The 22297-nt window shown below is 43.2% G+C and overlaps 1 protein-coding gene across 1 annotated transcript in view; it reads left to right on the top strand.

Moving 5' to 3' along the window:
• The window catches only part of LOC121649311 (dynamin-1-like), a 34913-nt gene that overhangs the window by 5008 nt on the left and 7608 nt on the right, over positions 1–22297 (top strand). The window contains exons 2-22 of the mRNA XM_042000047.1: positions 7935–8008; positions 8092–8241; positions 9470–9673; positions 10784–10882; positions 11134–11294; positions 11534–11676; positions 13387–13522; positions 13607–13674; positions 13765–13903; positions 14079–14165; positions 14894–14964; positions 15723–15774; positions 15907–15918; positions 17764–17877; positions 18133–18242; positions 18527–18638; positions 19526–19537; positions 19616–19783; positions 19867–19953; positions 20023–20177; positions 20989–21159. Of these exons, the coding sequence (XP_041855981.1) occupies positions 7935–8008; positions 8092–8241; positions 9470–9673; positions 10784–10882; positions 11134–11294; positions 11534–11676; positions 13387–13522; positions 13607–13674; positions 13765–13903; positions 14079–14165; positions 14894–14964; positions 15723–15774; positions 15907–15918; positions 17764–17877; positions 18133–18242; positions 18527–18638; positions 19526–19537; positions 19616–19783; positions 19867–19953; positions 20023–20177; positions 20989–21159 (2325 nt within the window). The remainder of the gene's footprint in view (positions 1–7934; positions 8009–8091; positions 8242–9469; positions 9674–10783; positions 10883–11133; positions 11295–11533; positions 11677–13386; positions 13523–13606; positions 13675–13764; positions 13904–14078; positions 14166–14893; positions 14965–15722; positions 15775–15906; positions 15919–17763; positions 17878–18132; positions 18243–18526; positions 18639–19525; positions 19538–19615; positions 19784–19866; positions 19954–20022; positions 20178–20988; positions 21160–22297) is intronic.

Raw genomic sequence — 22297 nt, 5'->3', positions numbered from 1 at the left:
TCCAGACACCCAATATTTCCCCGTCTTTTACACATAGATTCTAACCAAAGTTAATAGTGATCCTGCTGGACATTACAGTAACTATATGTATTTACTGGCCACCCCACACTAACATCCGCCACCCTATTACATCACAACACTAGCCCCGCCGTGGCTGATGGGAGAAATAGCCATTGTTGGAGGCCATGAGGCGCCATGATCGACATGGGTAGAACTTGTTGCCTAGTGGGTTGCAATGCACGTGATCGACAGGGGAAAAATAGCAAACCCGCTGTCTTTTTATTCTTTTCCTACATGGAAAAATCAAGCGATTCTTGCGTCTGAAGTAACAAGGAGGCGGCGGATGGTGTGGATATCCACTGTGAAATGCCCAGACATCAATTTCCCTGATATCTCAAGCTGGTTGAAAATGTGCTCAAGGCATTTTCATTCTGGTAAGTATGAAGATTTCGCTTATTTTTGCTTTCTCCATATCCGAGAAAATTAACAGTAGGCTCCTCTGCATGTTTTAACCTAGCACCAGTCGAGCCAGCAAGCAGGCTAAGGAAGGCTTGTTCAAACATCCTGTGATGAATGAATGGGATCCAAACAGTTCTCAGCCGAGCTATTCTGAGAAACCGGATGTAACCCAGCCAGAACGAGGGCTATTTTAGAGTTATTTTTATCATTATGCCTGAAGCCTGACAAATTCTCCTATTATCCCTATAAGGGAGTCTGCTATGTTAGATCGGGTAGACTGACAAATAAGACAATTAGTAGGAACTAAAATGTGTCATCTGATGAATCCAGAGCTCTTCTGCCTTAATGTGTATACTTTTCCCACCCTGTAGGTCAGGGGTATTCAACTAAAATTTAAATAGGTCCAGTAAAACCTTTTGGAGTGAAGTTCCGGGAGATCATAATGACATATACACATATCTATACTTATGTCTATGTCTATGTGTTCATGTTACACATTCCACACCCAAAGAGTTATTTTCTTTATTGTGGACAGCTGTGAGAGAATCAGGAGGCTTCATAACAGGACAAGCCCAAATAAACAACTACACTCAGGAAAACAAGCCCAAAAGCCCACAACTGACGATATTTGCAAGAGACTTCACAGTAAAACCAGCTAAAAGTCGCTGATAACAGGCAAATTTAGCAACTCTGCTGCCTTTCTCCAGTGCAGTCGTCTGTATCCTGCTGTTTGATCTAGTTCCAGTGCAGCATCTTTCCCACATTTTTTAGTGTCATGTAAAACTCTTTCCACTACCTTTGCTGACACCATGCACATCTTACTACCTTGTTTTACTAGCCTGAGAGACACTGATTACAGACAATGCCACATTAATTTTTGAAAACTTTTGGAAAGTAAGTTGCAAATATTGTTGGATGTTTTGAAAAACACATTGAGAGACCATCAAATTTAAAAGCAGGTGTACAATCCTTTTCCAACTACACGCACGGGTACACGCACAATGAAATGCCTGGTAGGAATCACACCCCAAGGCCAAATGACATTTATTTCAAACGGGGATGAGCCTCCCACAAGTGTATAACAGACAAACCCTCCACTAAGCTTGCCACTGAGACACAGGGCTCCTGTCTGATCTATAGTTAAAACAGATTACAATTTGATCATTTAAGAAAATGATTCAATAAAAATCTAAAGTGCAACTGAGTTTCTTCTTGTGCTTCTTACAAAATATTTCAAGTAATAATCCTTTTTGAGTCAAGTTAAAGTAAGCTGTGGTTAAAAATCCATAGAATATATAAGGGATAATGCCCAACGAGGTGGCCATTATCAGAAATTAATGGACGACGCGGAGGCTAGAACCGGAGGATGGTTGCCTCCGTGAAGTCCATTAATTCATGATAATGGGCACCTCGAAGGGCATAATATATATACACATATATATATATATATATATATGTATATATATACATATATGCATATATATAAATTGTCCCCTCGCCCTCCGTGGGTGGTCTCTCATCCATCCAAGCTCGGGTCCTCTACCAGAGGCCTGGGAGCTTGAGGGTTCTCTGCAGTATCTTGGCTGTTCCTAGGTCTGCACTCTTCTGGACTGAGATGTCTGAGGTTCATCCTGGGATCTGCTGTAGTCACTCTTCCAGTTTGGGGGTTACTGCCTGAGTGCTCCGATGACCAGGGGCATCACTGTTGCCTTCACTTTCCAGGCCTTCTCAAGTTCTTCTTTCAGGCCTTGGTATTTCTCCAGTTTCTCATGTTCCTTTTTCCTGATGCTGCAATCGCTTGGTATTGCAATGTCAACCACAACGGCTTTCCTCTGCTGTTTGTCCATCACCACAATGTCGGGCTGGTTTGCCATTACCATTTTGTCGGTCTGGATCTGGAAGTACAACAGGATCTTAGCTCGGTTATTCTCTACCAACTTCGGAGGGGTTTCCCACCTTGACCTCGGGGCTTCCAGTCTGTACTCCGCACAGATGTTCCTGTACACTATACCAGCCACTTGATTATGACGCTCCTTGTAAGCTTTCCCTGCCAGCATCTTACACCCTGCAATTATGTGCTGGATTGTCTCAGGGGCCTCTTTGCACAGTCTACACCTGGGGTCTTGTCTTGTATGGTAGATCTGGGCCTCTATTGCTCTGGTGCTCAAGGCCTGCTCCTGTGCAGCTATGATCATTGCCTCTGTGCTGTCTTTTAGTCCAGCCCTTTCTAGCCATTGGTAGGATTTCTCAATATCAGCCACTTCAGTTATCTGTCGGTGGTACATCCCATGGTGGTACATCCCATGGAGGGGCTTTTCCTCCCATGATGGTTCTTCCATCACCACATGATCTGTTTTCCACTGCCTGAGACATTCACCGAGCACTTCATCCGTCGAGGCCATCTTCCTGATGTATTCAAGGATGTTGGATGTTTCATCCTGGATAGTGGTTCTGACAGTCACTAGTCCTCTGCCTCCTTCCTTGCGCTTAGTGTACAGTGCCAGGGTGCTGGATTTGGGGTGGAACCCTCCATGCATGGTCAGGAGCGTTTGCGTTTTCACATCTGTGGTCTGAATCTCTTCCTTTGGCCAGCTTATTATTCCCGCAGGGTAGGCAGGGCATAGTTGTTAGTTGCCTGGACCTTGTTCTTGCCACTGAGCTGACTCCTTAGGACTTGCCTTACTCGTTGGAGGTATTTGGCTGCTTTTCTTGTGGCCTGTTCGAGGTTGCAATTTGCTTGTGGGATTCCAAGGTACTTGTAGCTGTCCTCAATGTCTGCTATTCTGCCGTCTGGGAGTGAGACCCTTTCTGTATGGACTACCTTCCCTCTCTTTGTAACCATTCGCCCACACTTCTCAAGTCCGAATGACATTTCGATGTCATTGCTGTAGTTCCTGGTTGTGTGGATCAGTGAGTCAATGTCTCGCTCGCTCTTGGTGTACAGCTTGATGTCATCCATGTAGAGGAGGGGACTGATGGTGGACCCATTCCTGAGTGGGTATCCATAGCCAGTCTTGGTGATTATTTGGCTGAGGGGGTTCAGACCTATGCAGAACAGCACAGGGGACAGGGCATCTCCTTGGTATATGCCGCATTTGATGGACACTTGTGCAACTGGCTTGCAGTTGGCCTCAAGGGTGATTTTCCACTGCCGCATTGAGTTTGCAATGAAGGCTCTTAGAGTCCTGTTGATGTTGTACATCTCCAAGCATTACATGATCCATCTGTGTGGCATTGAGTCAAAGGCTTTCTTGTGATCAATCCAGGCAGTGCACAGATTGGTATTCCTAGTTCTGCAGTCCCAAGCGACTGTTCTATCTACCAGCAGCTGGTGTTTTGCTCCTCTGGTATTTTTACCAATGCCCTTCTGTGCTGTGCTCATGTATTGATCCATGTGCCCACTTATCTTAGCCGCTATGATGCCTGACATGAGCTTCCATGTGGTGGGGAGACAGGTTTTGGCCGATAGTTGGACGGAACTGTTCCCTTCAGGGGATCCTTCTGGATCAGGATTGTCCAGTCTTCATTTAGCCATTCAGAGTGGGTCCCATCCTTTAACAGCTGGGTCATTTGTGCTGCCAGGCGCTCATGGAGTGCTTTAGCTTCTTCAGCCAGTAGGTGTGAACCATGTCAGGCCCTGGTGCTGTCCAGTTCTTCATACCTGAGACTCTTTGTTGAATGTCTGCCACTGTGATGGTTACTGGTTCTTGTTCAGGGAGGTTGCTGTGGTCTGCTCTTAGATCCATCAGCTACTGTGCACCGCTGTTGTGCGATGCCTCCTTCTCCTTATATATATATATATAAAAATATATATAAACAACACTAAAGTCACGTCCTGTATCTGAGCACCATGTGGATATAGTGTTTTTCATTGCAACAACATTCATTATTCTCTTTCAGAACAAGGCTCCACATTTTTTGAGTAATATTTTACCAGAAGCTCTGGCAGGCACACCTTCTTAAAAAAGTGTTGTGCTTGCTGGATGGTGCATGAATGATACTTGAAGGGCCATTTCACTTCTAGGCAGCCCTTCCATCTAGAATCTAGAACAATTACATAGCTGGATAATGTCTTCATGAGGTTCTCAGGTCCAAAGACAACAACCTCAGTCAGATTCATTCTGGCCTTTATGTCATTAGGAAACCTTTGTAATTTGGCAAACTGATAGTTTAATCAGTTTAATACAAACACACACACACACACACACACACACACACACACACACATATGTATATATAAGTTTATATAAGTATCTAAATGTAGCAGTAAAAACGGAAAGCAGACTTACAAATCTCACGAAAGCATATTTTATTCCCAAAATAACATAAACACCATATCAGATGCTGAAACTGAGACATTTTACCATTTGATGGATAATATGACAGTTGAATCTGAGCTGATTGTGAATCTGATGGCAGCAAGACGTCTGTAAAAAGTAGTTCCAGGGTGATGTTCAGCATGGTGTAAAAAGTAGTTCCAGGGTGATGTTCGGCATGGTGTAAAAAGTAGTTCCAGGGTGATGTTCGGCATGGTGTAAATAGTAGTTCCAGGGTGATGTTCGGCACGGTGTAAAAAGTAGTTCCAGGGTGATGTTCAGCAAGGTGTAGCATCTCCTCTTCTTCAAACAACTGTCGTTGCTGGAGTTTTATGAGAGGAATGTTGTCCCATTCTGGTCTGATGCAGGATTCTAGCTGCTCTACAATCCTGGACCTTGGCTGCTGAATTTTTGCTTTCCTGATGCACCACATGTTTTCTGATGTTGAAAGGTCTGTACTACAGGCATGCCAGTTCAGTACATACAGCGTCCATCACAAACATTTGTTGAGTCTAAATGGAGATGGAAAAGAATTTAAAAATCCTCTGTCCACACAGAAACACAGAAATCCCTACATGTCAGACCAGCAGGTGGTGATAACATCTACACACGTCAAATACATAGCAGAATATTCTGAGCATGCTGAGGTTGTTACATACGGACCCTGACAGGGGATACTGGATTTTTTTTCTTTTTTTTTTTTTTTTTTTTTGCATTACCACACAATTTTGTGTGGTAACATCCACCAGGTCTCCATGTTGCCCTCGTCACCCAATGGTCTCTGTGTGAGAGCATACACGCTTCTTCATCACTTTCTGATTTCTGTTACCTCCTTAATTCATGTTTTGTGTTGTCTCTTCTCTGATGACTTTTGTTTTACGATTTGCCTCGCCTGGCAGATTGTCCAACCTGTCAGGTTCATCAGGTTGGCCGCACAGCGGCCAGATGACGCCTCTGAGGCAGAGGCCAGACGAAATAGTGTATATTTGAGATAGAAGATTAAATTATCCTTTTTGAACCAGAAGATCCTAAAGAAAAGCCAGCATCACATTTTATTATGTATTTTTTTACACAAATAGCCTAGCGCCTTCTTAATAATCAGCAGTTAATACTGAGCAGTTAATAAGTCACAGTCATAAAAATAAATGGAAATTTGAATTTGTTTGATAAATTACCCTTCAATCATATCAATCTCACCTAAAAGTCTAAACACAAGCAGCCAAAACAGTAAAGCAGCAAAATGCTTGATACTGTTTCTGATTACATGGATGTGAGAAAGCACATATGTAAAACAGTTAAAAAACAAACAAACAAACAAAAACTTTCTCCTATCCTCACAGAACATGCTACTGACTGGCTAACATTTTAACAGCATATAAATATACATTTACAAACAACTTAAATGGTTTATATCAGATAGATACTGAAGTTTTAAAATATTCTTTGTTGGCTTTAAAAGATTTGTTCACCACCTGTAAATCAATCATCAGAAGGAAGAGTGTTCAAAAATCCACATTTTTAAAAGAAGGCAAAAACACCAGAGTTTGAGTAGAATTGACAATTCTTTGTTAAGCCAGTAATAAGAAAACAATACATATCTTCTCGAGAAGGAGGCCTGTTAGCTTAGCTTCTGATCACTAATACACAAAGTGTCGGGACCCTTCGGTTCAGCCAAAAAGACCCGCCTAACTAAATTATCCTCCTCATTTATACTGATACAAAGCATTGTGGCTATGTGCGTGCATGTGGTGAGCATTCATGTGAATGTGTATTTTGCAAGGTGGTCCATCCTTCTTCCGGGAATTTGATTCCTCCAGGTCCTCCCTTTGGGGTACGTCTGAGGTGCGTCAGAGCTGAAAGGAAAAAGATACTATGCTCTGCCCTGTTATCTGTCTGCCTCTCTGTGCTGACCTCCTTCTACCTGTTCCCACCGTTTTACACAAAGGCTGTACTTTTTAATGATTTCTGAGTTATTGGGAAATTCCGTTCTGCTAGGAGTGAATAGATAAGCAAAGAGATGTACCAATATTTAGATTACTCCCTAGTGGCCATCCAGAACATTGTCAAGGCCGCTAATTCTCAGCTGTTTTCTCAGTATTGAACTCAGTAACCTTATATGAGTTTATGTGAATGGACTATCTGTAACCTGCAAAGCAATGATAACAATTAAGCTGTAGTTCTATTAAAAGCAAAGCCTAATGCATGTTACTAAAATCTAAGGATAAAATGTAAATGAATAAATGAATAAGAATGCTTAAATGAGTAAATGAATAATAAATGAGTAAATGAATCAAAATGCTTATAAAATATTTGCAACAATACACTTAATCACCATGCATCTGACATACATGCTAATCTGACATACATGCTAATCTGACAAACATGCTAGGTACCGGATAACACAGACTGAAGTTAACTACAAAGCAACAATTTGAAACAGACACACCTCAAAGGTCTCTTAACACTTCAAACTAATAATAATACATAATTATAATTCTAATCAGTTAATCAACATATACAAGTGTATTTCACCGCCTTGTGAATCACATAGAGGAGACTGGTTTTAGCATGTTGCCCAGGCCAGAGCTCCAAAGCTAAAGCTAGACCCACCATGGCACAAGGGCGCCTTCTACTGACTTGGAGTTGTATAAACACCATTTGAAATACGAATGCTAGAGTGGGGTGAAGAGGGTGTTTGTTTCAACAAAACTTAATGTAGCCATTTTTTCCAACCTATTACACTTGCGGCTTTTTCTCGACACATCGGCACATCTTCTCATCGGGCTCCAAGAAGAATTGTGTGATTGGTCGGACATTTGAGGTTGACGTATTTAACTGCGAAAAGAATGAAGCAGAAAGTTGTGGCTTCCGCATTTCGCCTGATGTAGAAACGATAGTGTTAATGAACAGCTGATTATGGTGGTGAGAAAGTTCCTAAATGTAAACAACATGTGGGATTTAAAGACAAGTACTCCGCCGCATGCACAGAAGTGACAAAGTTTGTCATTAAATATAAAATAACCCGATCAGCTGTTCTTTGCACATAAAAACACATACACCCCTCATATACAGTCAATCAGTAACCATTAACCATATTAAATAACATGCCTGTTTGTCCAGTGAGATGTCTCTTTAACAAGGTCCTCCCCCTCCTCACAGAGACTTCCTCCCTCGTGGTTCAGGAATCGTCACTCGACGCCCCCTGGTGCTGCAGCTCATCAACTGTCCAACAGGTGAGACTGCAGACAAACTCATTTGATCACCTGCATTGACCCCATATGACAGGTGTTGACACAGTGTGATGTGTATTGATCAGAGTATGCGGAGTTCCTGCATTGTAAAGGGAAGAAGTTCACCGACTTTGATGAAGTTCGTCAGGAGATTGAAGCGGAAACAGATCGGGCGACCGGACACAACAAAGGAATCAGTCCAGTCCCCATTAACCTGAGGGTGTACTCTCCCAACGGTAACATATCTGCCACAACCCGTTAACACACATGTAACACACCTGCCATACACGTCCCACACACTGACCATATACATATAACAGACCAGCCACATACCTGTAACCCACATCATAAACCTGTAAGACACCAGCCACACACCTGTAACCCACGTCATATACCTGTAACAAGCCAGCCACACACCTGTAACACACGTCATAAACCTGGAAACAAGCCAGCCACACACCTGTAACCCACGTCATACACCTGTAACACGCCAGCCACACACCTGTAACCCACGTCATACACCTGTAAGACACCAGCCACACACCTGTAACCCACGTCATACACCTGTAACACGCCAGCCACACACCTGTAACCCACGTCATACACCTGTAACACGCCAGCCACACACCTGTAACCCACGTCATACACCTGTAAGACACCAGCCACACACCTGTAACCCACGTCATAAACCTGTAACAAGCCAGCCACACACCTGTAACACACGTCATAAACCTGTAACAAGCCAGCCACACACCTGTAACACACGTCATGAACCTGTAACACGCCAGCCACACACCTGTAACCCACGTCATAAACCTGTAACAAGCCAGCCACACACCTGTAACACACGTCATGAACCTGTAACACGCCAGCCACACACCTGTAACCCACATCATAAACCTGTAAGACGCCAGCCACACACCTGTAACCCACGTCATGAACCTGTAACACGCCAGCCACACACCTGTAACACACGTCATAAACCTGTAACAAGCCAGCCACACACCTGTAACCCACGTCATACACCTGTAACACGCCAGCCACACACCTGTAACCCACGTCATGAACCTGTAACACGCCAGCCACACACCTGTAACCCACGTCATACACCTGTAACACGCCAGCCACACACCTGTAACCCACGTCATACACCTGTAACACTCCAGCCACACACCTGTAACCCACTTCATGAACCTGTAACACGCCAGCCACACACCTGTAACCCACATCATACACCTGTAACATGCCAGCCACACACCTGTAACCCACGTCATACACCTGTAACACAAGCCATACAACTGCCACAACCTGCATGCACTGGCCACACAACTGCTATACGTCTGACACACCTGTAACACACTTGCAACACATCTGTCAAACGGTTGTAACAGACCTGCTACACACCTGCTACACGGTGACTGAAGTACTGTCTGTTCTGACCCTGCCTCTCATGTGTGCCGGCAGTGCTGAACCTGACTCTGGTGGATCTTCCGGGGATGACAAAGGTTCCGGTGGGTGACCAGCCAGCCGACATCGAGCACCAGATCAGAGACATGCTCATGCAGTTTGTCACCAAAGATAACTGCCTCCTATTGGCTGTTTCCCCGGCCAACTCTGACCTTGCCAATTCTGACGCTCTGAAGATCGCCAAGGAAGTCGACCCGCAAGGTCAGAGTACATCTCCACCTGCATCATTTACACCTCCACCTTCTTCATATACACCTTCACCTACATAGCTTACAATTCCAACCATATCATTTACACCCCCACCCACATAATTTACAATCCCACCCTCATCATTTACACCTCCACTCTCATCATTAAATCTCCACCCACATAATTTACATACCCACCCTCATCATTTACACCTCCACTCTCATAATTAAATCTCCACCCACATTATTTACACCTCCACCCACATCATTTACAGCTCCACTCTCATCATTAAATCTTCACCAACAACATTTACACCTCCACCCACATCATTTACAGCTCCACTCTCATCATTAAATCTCCACGCACATCATTTACAGCTCCACTCTCATCATTTACATTTCCACTACCATCATTTACACCCCCACCCTCATCATTCACACCTCCACTCTCACCATTAAATCTCCACCCACGTCATTAACAGCTCCACTCTCATCATTTACAGCTCCACTCTCATCATTAAATCTTCACCAACATCATTTACACCTCCACCCACATCATTTACAGCTCCACTCTCATCATTAAATCTCCACCCACATTATTTACACCTTCACCCACATCATTTACAGCTTCACTCTCATCATTTACATTTCCACTACCATCATTTACACCCCCACCTACATAATTTTACACCTCCACTCTCATAATTAAATCTCCACCCACATCATTTACACCTCCACCCACGTCATTAACAGCTCCACTCTCATCATTAAATCTCCAAGTGTTTTTATTTGTTTTTAATGTTTATTTTGAGTTATTCTAATTCTGTGGTTCTATGTTCCTATGTTTTTATTTTTAAAGTTCTATATTTTATTTATTTATTTATTTAGTTATTTTAAACTTTTAGTTCAATTTCTGTGAAGCACTTTGGTCAACGCTTGTTGTTTTTAAATGTGCTACATAAATAAACCTGACCTGACATGAAGTTGACATTTTCACCTCCACCGTCATCATTAACATCTCCACGTTATTTACACTGTTGTCTACATCATTTTACCTCCTATCACATCATACATGCTTCAGCCAAAAGTCAGTGTGATCTAAAGTGATGTGAATGTGATGTAGGTCTGAGGACCATCGGTGTGGTCACCAAACTGGACCTGATGGATGAAGGAACCGATGCCAGAGACATCCTGGAAAACAAGCTGCTCCCTCTACGTAGAGGTATGACATCATACACATTACTAACACCTGATTGGTGAAGTCACAATGACAGGTACAGTATATAATTTAGTGTGACACTGTGGCAGGTAGAGACCAGAGTACAGGGGTCCACTAACTAGAATGCAGGTGGAGAGTTAAAGTGTCTACTTAGAGACAGAAAAGAGTCCAGATGGACGCCTAACAGTCAGGTGAAGACAGAACATGGTACAAGTGTTGACGAAGAGACATAACAGAAATGTTACTGTTGTCAGGTTACATCGGGGTTGTGAATCGCAGTCAGAAAGATATTGATGGGAAGAAAGACATCACAGCAGCCTTGCAGGCCGAGAGGAAGTTTTTCCTGTCGCATCCTTCGTACCGTCACCTGGCTGACCGCATGGGTACCGCTTACCTGCAGAAAGTCCTTAACCAGGTAATCACACATCATTTGTCCTTAGTTCAGTCTGATGTCTACAGATCACAGCTGGAGTCAGAGTGGACCCATTTCAAACGTCTACACATCCACTTCTTACCTGAGAATATTCTAAGAGTTCTCAAGTTCACTGTCACACGTTCATCTGGACCATGTCTACCATTAAAACCAGCCTACTGTCCAAGTTCAAGCAGCTGCACTCCAATTCTAACAACGCAGCATCTCTCTGTTACCCCTAGCAACTCACCAACCACATCCGGGACACGTTGCCGGGGTTACGCAGCAAACTGCAGAGCCAGCTGCTGTCCATTGAGAAGGAGGTGGAGGAGTACAAAAATTTCAGACCAGATGACCCGAGCCGCAAGACCAAAGCCCTACTACAGTCAGTACCATTAGACACCACAGTACTACACAGTACACAGCACAGTACTACACCAGTACACTGGGCTTAAAGTATTTCAACTGCATCTCTGGTGTTTTGTGTTTTTTGTTGTGGAGAAGAAAGAGAGAGAGAGATCATTTCATAACTTGATGATGTGAGCACTAATGTGGATTATTGTCATGTTAGGATTAGCTGAGCTTATGTGATATGAGAGGAATGAGGCGTTTCCTCTCAACTAAACACATTACAAACCAATCACAAGTTTAGTTGGGCTTGGAAAAATGCTTGTTGAGAGATTTAGCTGCAACTCAGACAGATGCTATTAGCTATGCGATGAGCGATTACCCTGTAAACAATGCTACGTGCCCTACTTGTTAAAGGAGAAGGGAGATACAGGCAGGTGGAAGGTTAGTGGCAGAAATGGTACGCCATTGACTGAATTATTCCACAGAGCATAAAGATTCATTAACACACAGCTTTTGATTTTTATGAAACCTATATACTGTTTATGAAAATGCAAATAAGTAATTTTGAGGATTTTTTTTTTGGCAAAACATATTAGACCAGGACCTGCTGAAAAACTTCAAGACAAAATATATCCAATTCTAGACTGAATTGTTCTACAGAACATGTAGATTCATTACCACAGTTGTGTTAAGGTTGTGAAACCTTAAAAAATGCAAATTAGGCTCATTTAATAGGTTGTTTTTTTTTTTGTTTTTTTTTGCCAGGCAGGTTTGCATACAGATTAAGTATTTAACCCCTACTGAACTTTGTTGGTAGGACTGTTTTATAAATGCAGCTTGTAACAATTTCAAAAGTTAATGACAGAAAAATTTAATATATACTGTCTGGCTAAAAAAAAGTCACCACCTGGAGCAAATAGGTACAAGCCTCCTATTGAAAAACGATTGCATGGGTGTTATTTAACCCCAACTGGATGCAATTAGTAGCTTCTCATTCTTAAAAAACCATGTGGAAAGACACATCCTGTGGTCATGGAAAAGATGTTAGTCTGTTTAAGAAGGGTCAGATCACTGGCATCAAGCAGAGAAATGTCTAAGGAGATGCAGAAACTACTAAAATTAGGTTAAGAACTGGAAAACTGGATAGTTAGTGGGGAACCATCACCTTCCAGGAAGAAATGTGATCAGAAAACATCCTGAATGATGGTGATCGGTGATCACTTCAATGTTTGGTCAAATCAAACCAAAGAAAAACAACAGTAAACATCAGGGTGGTGTTTCATAGTGAACGTAAGAGCATTTACACACACATTACATAGGGAACTAGAGGGGTTGTGACTAAAGAGCTGTGTATCCATAAGACAACCACTAACCAGTGAGGCTAACCGGAGAAAAAGGCTTCAGGTTGCTAGGGAGCATAAAGACTGGACTCTGGAGCCATGAAAGAAGGTCATGTGGTCTGATGAGTCCAGATCTACCCTGTCCAGAGTGATGGGAGCATCAGGGTATGAAGAGAGGCAGATGAAGTGATGCAGCCATCATGCCTAGTGCTACTGTACAAGCCTGTGTGGGCAGTCTTTGATCTGGGGTTGCTACTGTTCGTCAGGTCTAGGTTCATGTTCTTTTTTGCCAAATTGCCCAATATGTGTGTGTGTGTGTGTGTGCGTGTGTGTGTGTGCGTGTGTGTGTGTGTGTGTGTGTGTGTGTGTGTGTATGTGTGTGTGTGTGTGTGTGTGTGTGTCAGGATGGTACAGCAGTTTGCGGTGGACTTTGAGAAGCGGATCGAAGGTTCTGGAGACCAGGTGGACACCTATGAGCTGTCGGGAGGAGCAAAGATTAACCGCATCTTCCATGAGCGTTTCCCCTTTGAACTGGTGAAGGTAAGCACTGGACTCAGGTGTTGTCATGGTAATGTGTTGTCATGCAGCAGGTAAACAGATGTCATTAACATGTTTCACCTGCAGCTGGAGAGCGACGAGAAGACCCTTCGTAAAGAGATCAGCTATGCCATCAAAAACATCCATGGAATCAGGTCAGTTTGACTGTGTGCAGGTGTTTGCAGGTGTGTACAGGTGATTATGTGTGAATTACCTGACCATCCTTACCTGGGTTTTGTGCTCAGGACGGGTCTTTTCACACCTGACATGGCTTTTGAGACGATTGTGAAGCGGCAGATCGCTCAGATCAAAGAACCGTGTCAGAAGTGTGTGGACATGGTGATCAGCGAGCTTGTCAACACTGTGAGGCAGTGTACTCAGAAGGTACAGCAAATACTACAACTGTAACTACACAGCGCCCAGAAAGTACTTTAATACAGTTTTAGTCTTCATACTGGCTCCTCTTTCCTGCTTCCTGCCTATTTTTCTCTCTCCCATCTTCTCTTTCTTGTTTCATGCTTCCTCCTTTTTCCACCTTCTACCTGTTTCCTGTTTCCAGTTGGCCCAGTATCCTATGCTACGAGAGGAAATGGAGAGAATTGTGACTCAGCACATCAGAGACCGAGAGAGCCGCGCCAAAGACCAGGTGTGTCACATGATGCTGCATCTGTCACATGACACTAGTACAGCAGTGGTTTGCCAAACTCTTTCTTCATGTTAAGCCCCCGTACATAGAAATGTGCCACCAAATAGTCTTTATTGGCTCCTGCTTCATAAAGTCAAAACCATGTCAGTGCAGAAGGAATGATCAATTCCTCTACTGTAGTGTGAGGTGATTTAAACCAGGAAACTCTGCAAGCTACTTCAGGTAAATTGAGCTTCCGATGAGGCGGATGCTGTTTTAGTAAAACCACAGCTATATACAACAGATGGGTCATTTATTTCTAAAGTAATCAGAAGGAGACGTCCCTAAGTAGCGTTCTAACTTGTTTGGCTGCTTACTGTGTGATGCTGATATTTTGAGACATACAACACTGTGGTCTCTTTTCATTACCCTCCCATGGCAATGACCTGATCAAGCCTAAGGCAAGATATGCCATTTTATTTAATTGCCCTTTTTTTGGTAGCTGAAATCTGTTCTTATTCATCATCGTTTGCCCATTGGTACTTTCACAAATTTCTCCATGTTTTGCTAGCAGTACAAACACTCAGTTATGTTTAGCCTTGCAGCGCCCCTCCATCATAACTCTGGGCCTCCCCTGGGGGGCGCCAACAGTTAACCTGATGAACCTGTTAGCCTTTCTATCTCTCTGCCTCTCTGTCTACCTGTTTGTATACCTGTCCATCCGTCTACCTGTCCGTCTGTCTCCGCAGGTGATGCTTCTGATTGACATCGAGTTAGCCTACGTCAACACCAACCATGAAGACTTTATTGGCTTTGCAAAGTAAGAAACTTTAAATAAACTTTGATCATCTTTGAAATCAGGACGAAAGCACATCTAGAACTTTTTACTTAAATTGTGAGCGATGAAGCCACCCTGCACACAACCTGTTCAGCCTCCTGCTTCCGTTCCCGTACTACCAGGCTTACCAACAGCTTCATCCACCAGGCGATTAGGATGCTGAAACCCTCTAACTCACTTAGTGACTGTCTTGCACTATGCCACTTTGCACACCTCTGCTGATACTACTGCCTTTGCACTACTATACATAACATATACATACAACTCTGTGCTTGTACATAGTACCACAACTTATACATACAACTTGCTGCTACTTTCAAATCAAACTGTGAACCCCTTATTGTTCTTGAAACAGTTAGCCTTAGGATCAGTTCATGCCTTAAATTTTTACATTTTATTTATTATCACCGTGCAATGTCAGATATTTGTTATGACCGTGCAGTTTTTTTTTATTTTTTATGGTTACTTAGTTAGTTAGTGTTGAAATGTCCTGTCTTGTCTTCATTGTGGGACAGTGGGAAACGTAATCTCAATGCCTTTGTATGTCTTGTACATGTGAAGAAATTGACAATAAAGCTGACTTTGCCTTTGATACACATGTCCCAGGTAAAGGTGTCACATAAACCCCCTGAGCTGTGTAATCATTGTTATCTGTGTGTATGTGTGTGTGTGTGTGTGTGTGTGTGTGTGTGTGTGTGTGTGTGTGTGTGTGTGTGTGTGTGTGTGTGTGTGTGTGTCAGTGCACAGCAGAAGAGCAGTCAGATGAGCAAGAAGAAGGCTGCAGGAAACCAGGTGAGTTTCTGCAGGTGATGTGGGAGGGGCGGGGCTATAGATGGGTGAATGGATGACTCATTCATGTGTTGCTTTCTTCTCACCTCTCTCTCTCTCCATCCATCTCTCTGCCTCTGTTGCTGTGGCAACCAGGACGAGATCATGGTGAGTGTGTGTGTGTTTCTGAGTGGGGTCTTCAGAGGCCAGGTTTGGGTGGAGTTTAGGTTAGTTTCATCTAAGTTCTGTTCAGTTTACGTGATGTTTTTATGTTGGTCAGAGTAGTCATGTTTTGGTTTGTAATTTGTAATTTAAAAGAATGGAAATAACATGTCTCTGAGGTTTTCCACTGAACCTGTTCCAGTTCTGATTTAGAGCCAGGACCTAACAAAGACTATGTTTTATATGTTTTACATGGAGACAGACATTTGACATGAAGACAAATGATTGACATAGAGATGCCTTTTCACCACTGATAAGTTCTTTCTCAGCTATCTCTGATTCTGGAGGGGAATATTTGTTTCCTGAGGATGATGATGCATCTGTCCATAATAATAACGTACCTTGGGCATCACATGTAGAAGATGACAACTCTGAGGCTTTACCTAACCCAGGTCAGGAAGACAGAATTCCAACATTTCTTGGCGTGGTCGAGGCTGCAGGGGTTGAAATGTAGCTCTGAAAGGTCTGTGTGAGCAGCAGAGGCCTAAAAGCCGATATAAATATAAATGAAGATTGCTGCATCACAGGTGGCTCAGACAGTTTGATGAGACAACTGGGTATTTTGGAAACTATGATTTAAAAAATACTAAACTCAAGGATTATATATAGTGATATATATTATGACTATGTATGTAACTATATATATTATAGAATTTATATATGTGATTTTATACACTATATCTTTGTAGATTAAGGCTCTCTTGCCTTTATTGTTTTTATTTTTAACACCAAGGACCTGTCTGGTAACAGATTTTATAATTTAGCATGTTTATCCCTTGGTTCCAGGAATCATTTAATCTATATATATATATATATATATATATATATATATATATATTCAGGACATTGTGATCATGGATAAGCAGCAAAGGAAAGCCACAGTGATGGATGTAGCCATCCCAACGATGAAAATATCAGAAAAAAAGGAACACAAGAAACTGGAGAAATACCAAGGACTCAAGGAAGAGTTGGAGAAAGCCTGGAAGGTGAAGGCAACAGTCATCGGAGCACTGGGTGCTGTGCCCCCCACACTGGAAAAGTGGCTCCAACAGATACCTGGAGAACCATCAGACATCTTCATCCAGAAGAGAGCAGTCCTAGGAACAGCTAAGATAGAGCGTAGGACCCTCAAGCTTCTAGGACTTTGGTAGAGGACCCGAGCTTGAGATGAACAGCCTACCCAGCCTACCCAGGAGAGATGGGAGGGTGTGTGAGGGAAGAGTTTTATATATATAATTGCCAACCAGTGATGCCACAGTACAAAATTATATGAGTGATTTCACTCCTATCATAAACTCTGGTTCATATTCATATTTTTTATCAATTACAGTATGCCCTAAAAACTTTAAAACTCTGGCATCTAAAGGGTTAATGCTGTAAACCGTCCGTTAACAGTTCATGTAGCAACCACAGACCCTTTCTTTACACTGTCCCGTCCAGGATCATGCCACGGCATGTCTCTGTCTGGCTTTGTGGTCTGAAATCTGAGTCCAGCTCCTGGTGTCGCAGACATATACTACATTCTTGAAATTCCTGCTGTGTTCTCGGGAATGCCCCAAACTTCATTTCATTTTCTAGAGATCTCACCAGCAGCTCTACGAGCCCAGGCATTGACTCTGGAGCCTTGCTGCCCAGCTTTTCTTTACATTCTGGTTTTAATTTGAGGAAACAAGGTTATCAGTGAAGGGAAACAACAAGAACTGTGTGTTTGGTCTCTCCTTGATCACATGATTTATCTTCCATTGATGTCATAGGATATGGATTGATGACATTATGTACTGACACATGCAGGTGATCCGTAAAGGCTGGCTCACTATCAACAACATCAGCATCATGAAGGGTGGAGCTAAAGAGTATTGGTTCGTCCTGACTGCTGAGACCCTGTCCTGGTACAAAGATGACGAGGTAACACACTGCCGTTTGGCTAGTCTAAAGTCTGGACTTTAAAGTTTAGAGCAGAGAGCAGACCTGAACTTCATATTTTCATCTGCTTCAAGTTTAAATTGTTAACCTGCTGCTAACAAGCATCCGGATTAACCTGATTACAAGAAGTCATTTAAAGCAAGCTGTCCACCTGAGATCAGATCAGCCAGGACACGCTGAGAATGGAGTAAACATGTCATCATTAATGAGGAGTCATTGCTGTTTCACCCCCTGCAGGAGAAGGAGAAAAAATACATGCTGCCTGTGGACAACCTGAAACTGAAGGACATCGAGAAGAGCTTCATGTCCAGCAAACACATCTTCGCCCTGTTCAACACTGAACACAGGTCAGCATGTGCACAATCAATGCTAACTCCTTCTGTGTGTGTGTGTGTGTGCAGTATAAACTGTTATAGTGATGCGTTCACTTTCATAATACCCAAATTTCCCAGAGGGCTCTCCGAAGGGATTAATAAAGTATTTCTATTCTATTCTATTCTATAATAAATGAAACAGGTTGAGATTTGAAGTCATCAGAAGAAGCTCAGACGCTGGTTCTGTACTTGGTCCACTTCTCTACCGTTTGGACAGCTGCATGTTGTTTATGTTGTTTACAAACATCATGTTGCAGGAATGTGTACAAGGACTACCGTCAACTGGAGTTGGCCAGTGAGTCTCAAGAGGAGGTGGACAGCTGGAAAGCTTCTTTTCTACGTGCTGGAGTGTACCCTGAACGCAGCGTGGTACTCCTCGATCCTGCTTCTGTAGCCCTACTGCACATTAATCCACATTACTGCACATGACTTCTCATGACCACATATTACTGTGCATAACTTGCACATTACTATACATCACTACATGTTACTTAGACATAACTAAACATAACTACACAGTACTTGAATATTTTTGTACAGTACAACACATTACTGCACATTAATTGCATGTTATGTCACTTCACAGCTCTGGATATCACTACACATTACTACACATTGCTGCACATTACTGAACATTACTACACATTACTTAAAATTATGCATATTGCTGTGCATTATTGCACATTATTTGCATATTACTACACATTATTTGCAAATTACTGCATAAAGTTATGCACCACCCTGCACAATCTGGATTTTTTACACTTCAATATAATACTATACTCTGATATGACTACCATTACTCTGCATAACTTGCACATTACTACATATTACCACATATTAGTGCACATGCCTACACATTACTGTACATAACTGTACATTGCTTAGTACATATTGCTACACATTACTTTTGCATTACTGCACAGTATTACACATTACCACACATTATTTATAACTACATGTTGTTTGCACATTACTGCACTTTATTTGCACATTTTTGCACATTACTACACATTATTGGCACAACTGCTAATTTTCTTCACATTACTACACTATATTATTTCACATTATGGCTTATTACATCAGATTACTGCAGATTTTTGCACATTACTGCACATTACTACACATAACTTCACATTTATTTGACATTGCTGCATTATCTGCACATTGCTGCATGATCAAGATTTAATACAGTGCAAAACGATACTGTCCTCTGATTTCATTGTGATGTTTCTGTTTTTCTCACCATCCTGCAGGACAAAGAGAAGGTGAGTCACTGTTTAATGTCTGAAGGTGTGTGTGTGTTTGCACATGCACAGGTGATGCTGATCTCTGTGTGTCTACAGGTGGAGGTGGAGGACTCGAACACTGACGGACAGATTCATAGTATGGACCCTCAGCTGGAGCGACAGGTGGAAATTGTGAGGAACCTGGTGGACTCGTACCTGGCCATCATCCACCGCACTGTCAGAGATCTCATTCCCAAGACCATCATGCACCTGATGGTCAACAATGTACGAAACACATATGCAGGCAGACTCTGGTTCAAACAAGTGGTGATGACAAAGATCATGTGACCTTCTGTCTGGTCTTCTAGACAAAGGAGTTCATCCACGCAGACCTGCTGGCTCACCTTTACTCCTGTGGAGACCAGAACTCTTTGATGGAGGAGTCTCAAGAACAGGTGAGTCTGGAAACAGACAGGTGGGACAGGTATGATTTTTTTTTCTACCTACTGACTTCTTCTATCCAGGCCCAGCACCGTGATGAGATGCTCCGGATGTACCACGCCCTGCGAGAGGGCCTCAGCATCATTGGTGACATCAGCACCTCCACCATTACCACGGCAATGCCTCCACCTGTTGACGATTCCTGGCTGCAGGTGACAGGGATGCCGTCTGGTCGCAGGTAACCTGGTAACAGATCAGGGGTCTCATTTATAAAACATTGCGTGGGATCTATACTATAAGTTTGTCCAAAAGCTGAAAATGGCATATGTCCCAAAAAAAAAAAAAAATCTAGACTTATAAAGCCACGCTCACACACCCCTGCAAACTATTTCCCCTTTATAAATCACAGAATGCTTGGAAATGTGTGCACCTCACATACTCCCAGATCCCGTGTAAAGCCTTCCTGTCGGGGAGGGGGCTGTGGGTCGTGGTCCTCATACTGGGTGGGGGTGGGGGGCAGTTTGCTTCCCACCTCAGCAAAATGATTGTGCCAGTCAGTGATTTAGGCTACAACCATTATCAGAATTTTACCTGTAGCTAAAACTGAACGGCCCTTTTCTCTGCTCCTGGGTTTGAGATTTAAGTTTTATATATTTTTATACTGAAAGATGTTAATAGTTATGGCTCACTACAAGCCGCAGTACAGATGACATTGCTGGTTTGAATGTTTATGACGTAGATCTATGGTTGATGTTGGTGTGAAGTGAAATTATGTGAGAGGACTAAGATGCAGTCTGACTGCAATTCACCACCTGCATCGTCTCCAAAATGTCCGTACGCATGGGTCAGAGCTTATGTACAGGTGCGCACATTTTCCGTCATGTTTGTTTTTATAGATCACAACTTTTGTGTAGGAAGTGGCGTGCGCCACTTTCAGGCCCCGTTTTGTGTGTTTGCAACGTTTATAAATGAGATCCCAGATGTCCCTGAACTGTATGATGTCAAGAACTGTATGAGCGACGTCTCTGAGTCTCTGCTTGTCTCTGCAGGTCTCCTATGTCCAGTCCAACGCCTCAGCGTCGGGCCCCTCCAGGTCCTCCTCGACCTGGTGGCCGTGCAGCCCCAGGTCCTCCTTCTCGGCCTGCGGTGTCACCTGATCCTGGACCACCACCTTCTGTCCCGTCGCGACCCAACAGAGCCCCCCCACCTGGAGTCCCCAGGTAATCCCCCACTGTTATTAGTTAAATGCTGATATTAAAGGGTCAGGTGACCAGCACCAGAATAATCTGATTCTGGTTCTCAAGATCCAGATCCGGGTCTCAGTAGGTCAGCTGAGCATCAAACGCTAGCTGCTCCATGATGTCTTCACACATCAGATAGTAAACGGACATAGAAAATGTGTTTTTCTGAGCTGACAGTGGAATAAAAATGTGATCTTCGTCTCTGCAATATGACCTGAATGAAGATTGATATGTTTCCAGGTGTTCAGATCAGTGTGTCTAGCTCCAACACACACACCTGCAATATGTGGCTGTAAAGCAGGTTTCCTCTGAGCTCAGCAGCAGATTGAAGCTGTTTGTGTTCAGAGCTGGACACAGAGCAGACAAACAGGAAGTTACTTCTTTGTTGGTGCTGTAGAACGACGAGCAGCGATCCACAAACAACCTGCACAGACACGGAGAAGAAAGACGGGTAGTTCTTTCTTCCTTGTCCTCCTCAGCCTCCATCATCCGTCCATCTCTCTGTCACACTGTATGTGTGTCCAGGACATCTCTGCAGAGAACAGGACTGCAGAGTCCATGTGTTTTATTCACTTTCCTCATCATACAGGTGTACCTGGAGCCATGTCTGTCTGTCTGTCTCCCCCTATTTCTCTGTCCATCTGTCTCCCCCTGTCCTTCTTTCTGTCTCCACCTGTTTCTCTGTCTGTTTCCACCCACCAGTCTGTTCGTCTGTCTCCACCTGCCTGCATGTCTTTCTGTCTGTTTTCACCTGTTTCTTTATGTCTCTACTTGCCTGTCTGTCTCCACTTATGTCTCTTTCTGTCCATATCCACCCACCTGTCTCCACCTGTCTGTCTCTCTCCATCAGTCTGTCTGTCTGTCTGTGTGATCCAGTTCTACCAGTACCATATAAGGTAAATCAGGTGTCAGGTATGTGAGTGATAGCCCCACCCCCAGCCCCCTCATATTGACCATATATGGTTATTCTTTCAGAATCTCTATCAGTGACCAGTGAGGAGTCCACCAATGGTACGTCAGCTGTCCATGTGATGTCACTGTCTTTCACCAACTCTGTGTGTATACTTCATCATGTGACCCCCGCCCACTCCCCTGCATCATCAAGAGCCATGTGATT

Source organism: Melanotaenia boesemani, chromosome 11 (assembly GCF_017639745.1).
Source record: "Melanotaenia boesemani isolate fMelBoe1 chromosome 11, fMelBoe1.pri, whole genome shotgun sequence".
In the NCBI taxonomy this organism is placed as follows: domain Eukaryota; kingdom Metazoa; phylum Chordata; class Actinopteri; order Atheriniformes; family Melanotaeniidae; genus Melanotaenia; species Melanotaenia boesemani.
Note: the sequence above shows the minus strand (reverse complement) of the source record. Positions and strands in the feature narration are given on the sequence as shown.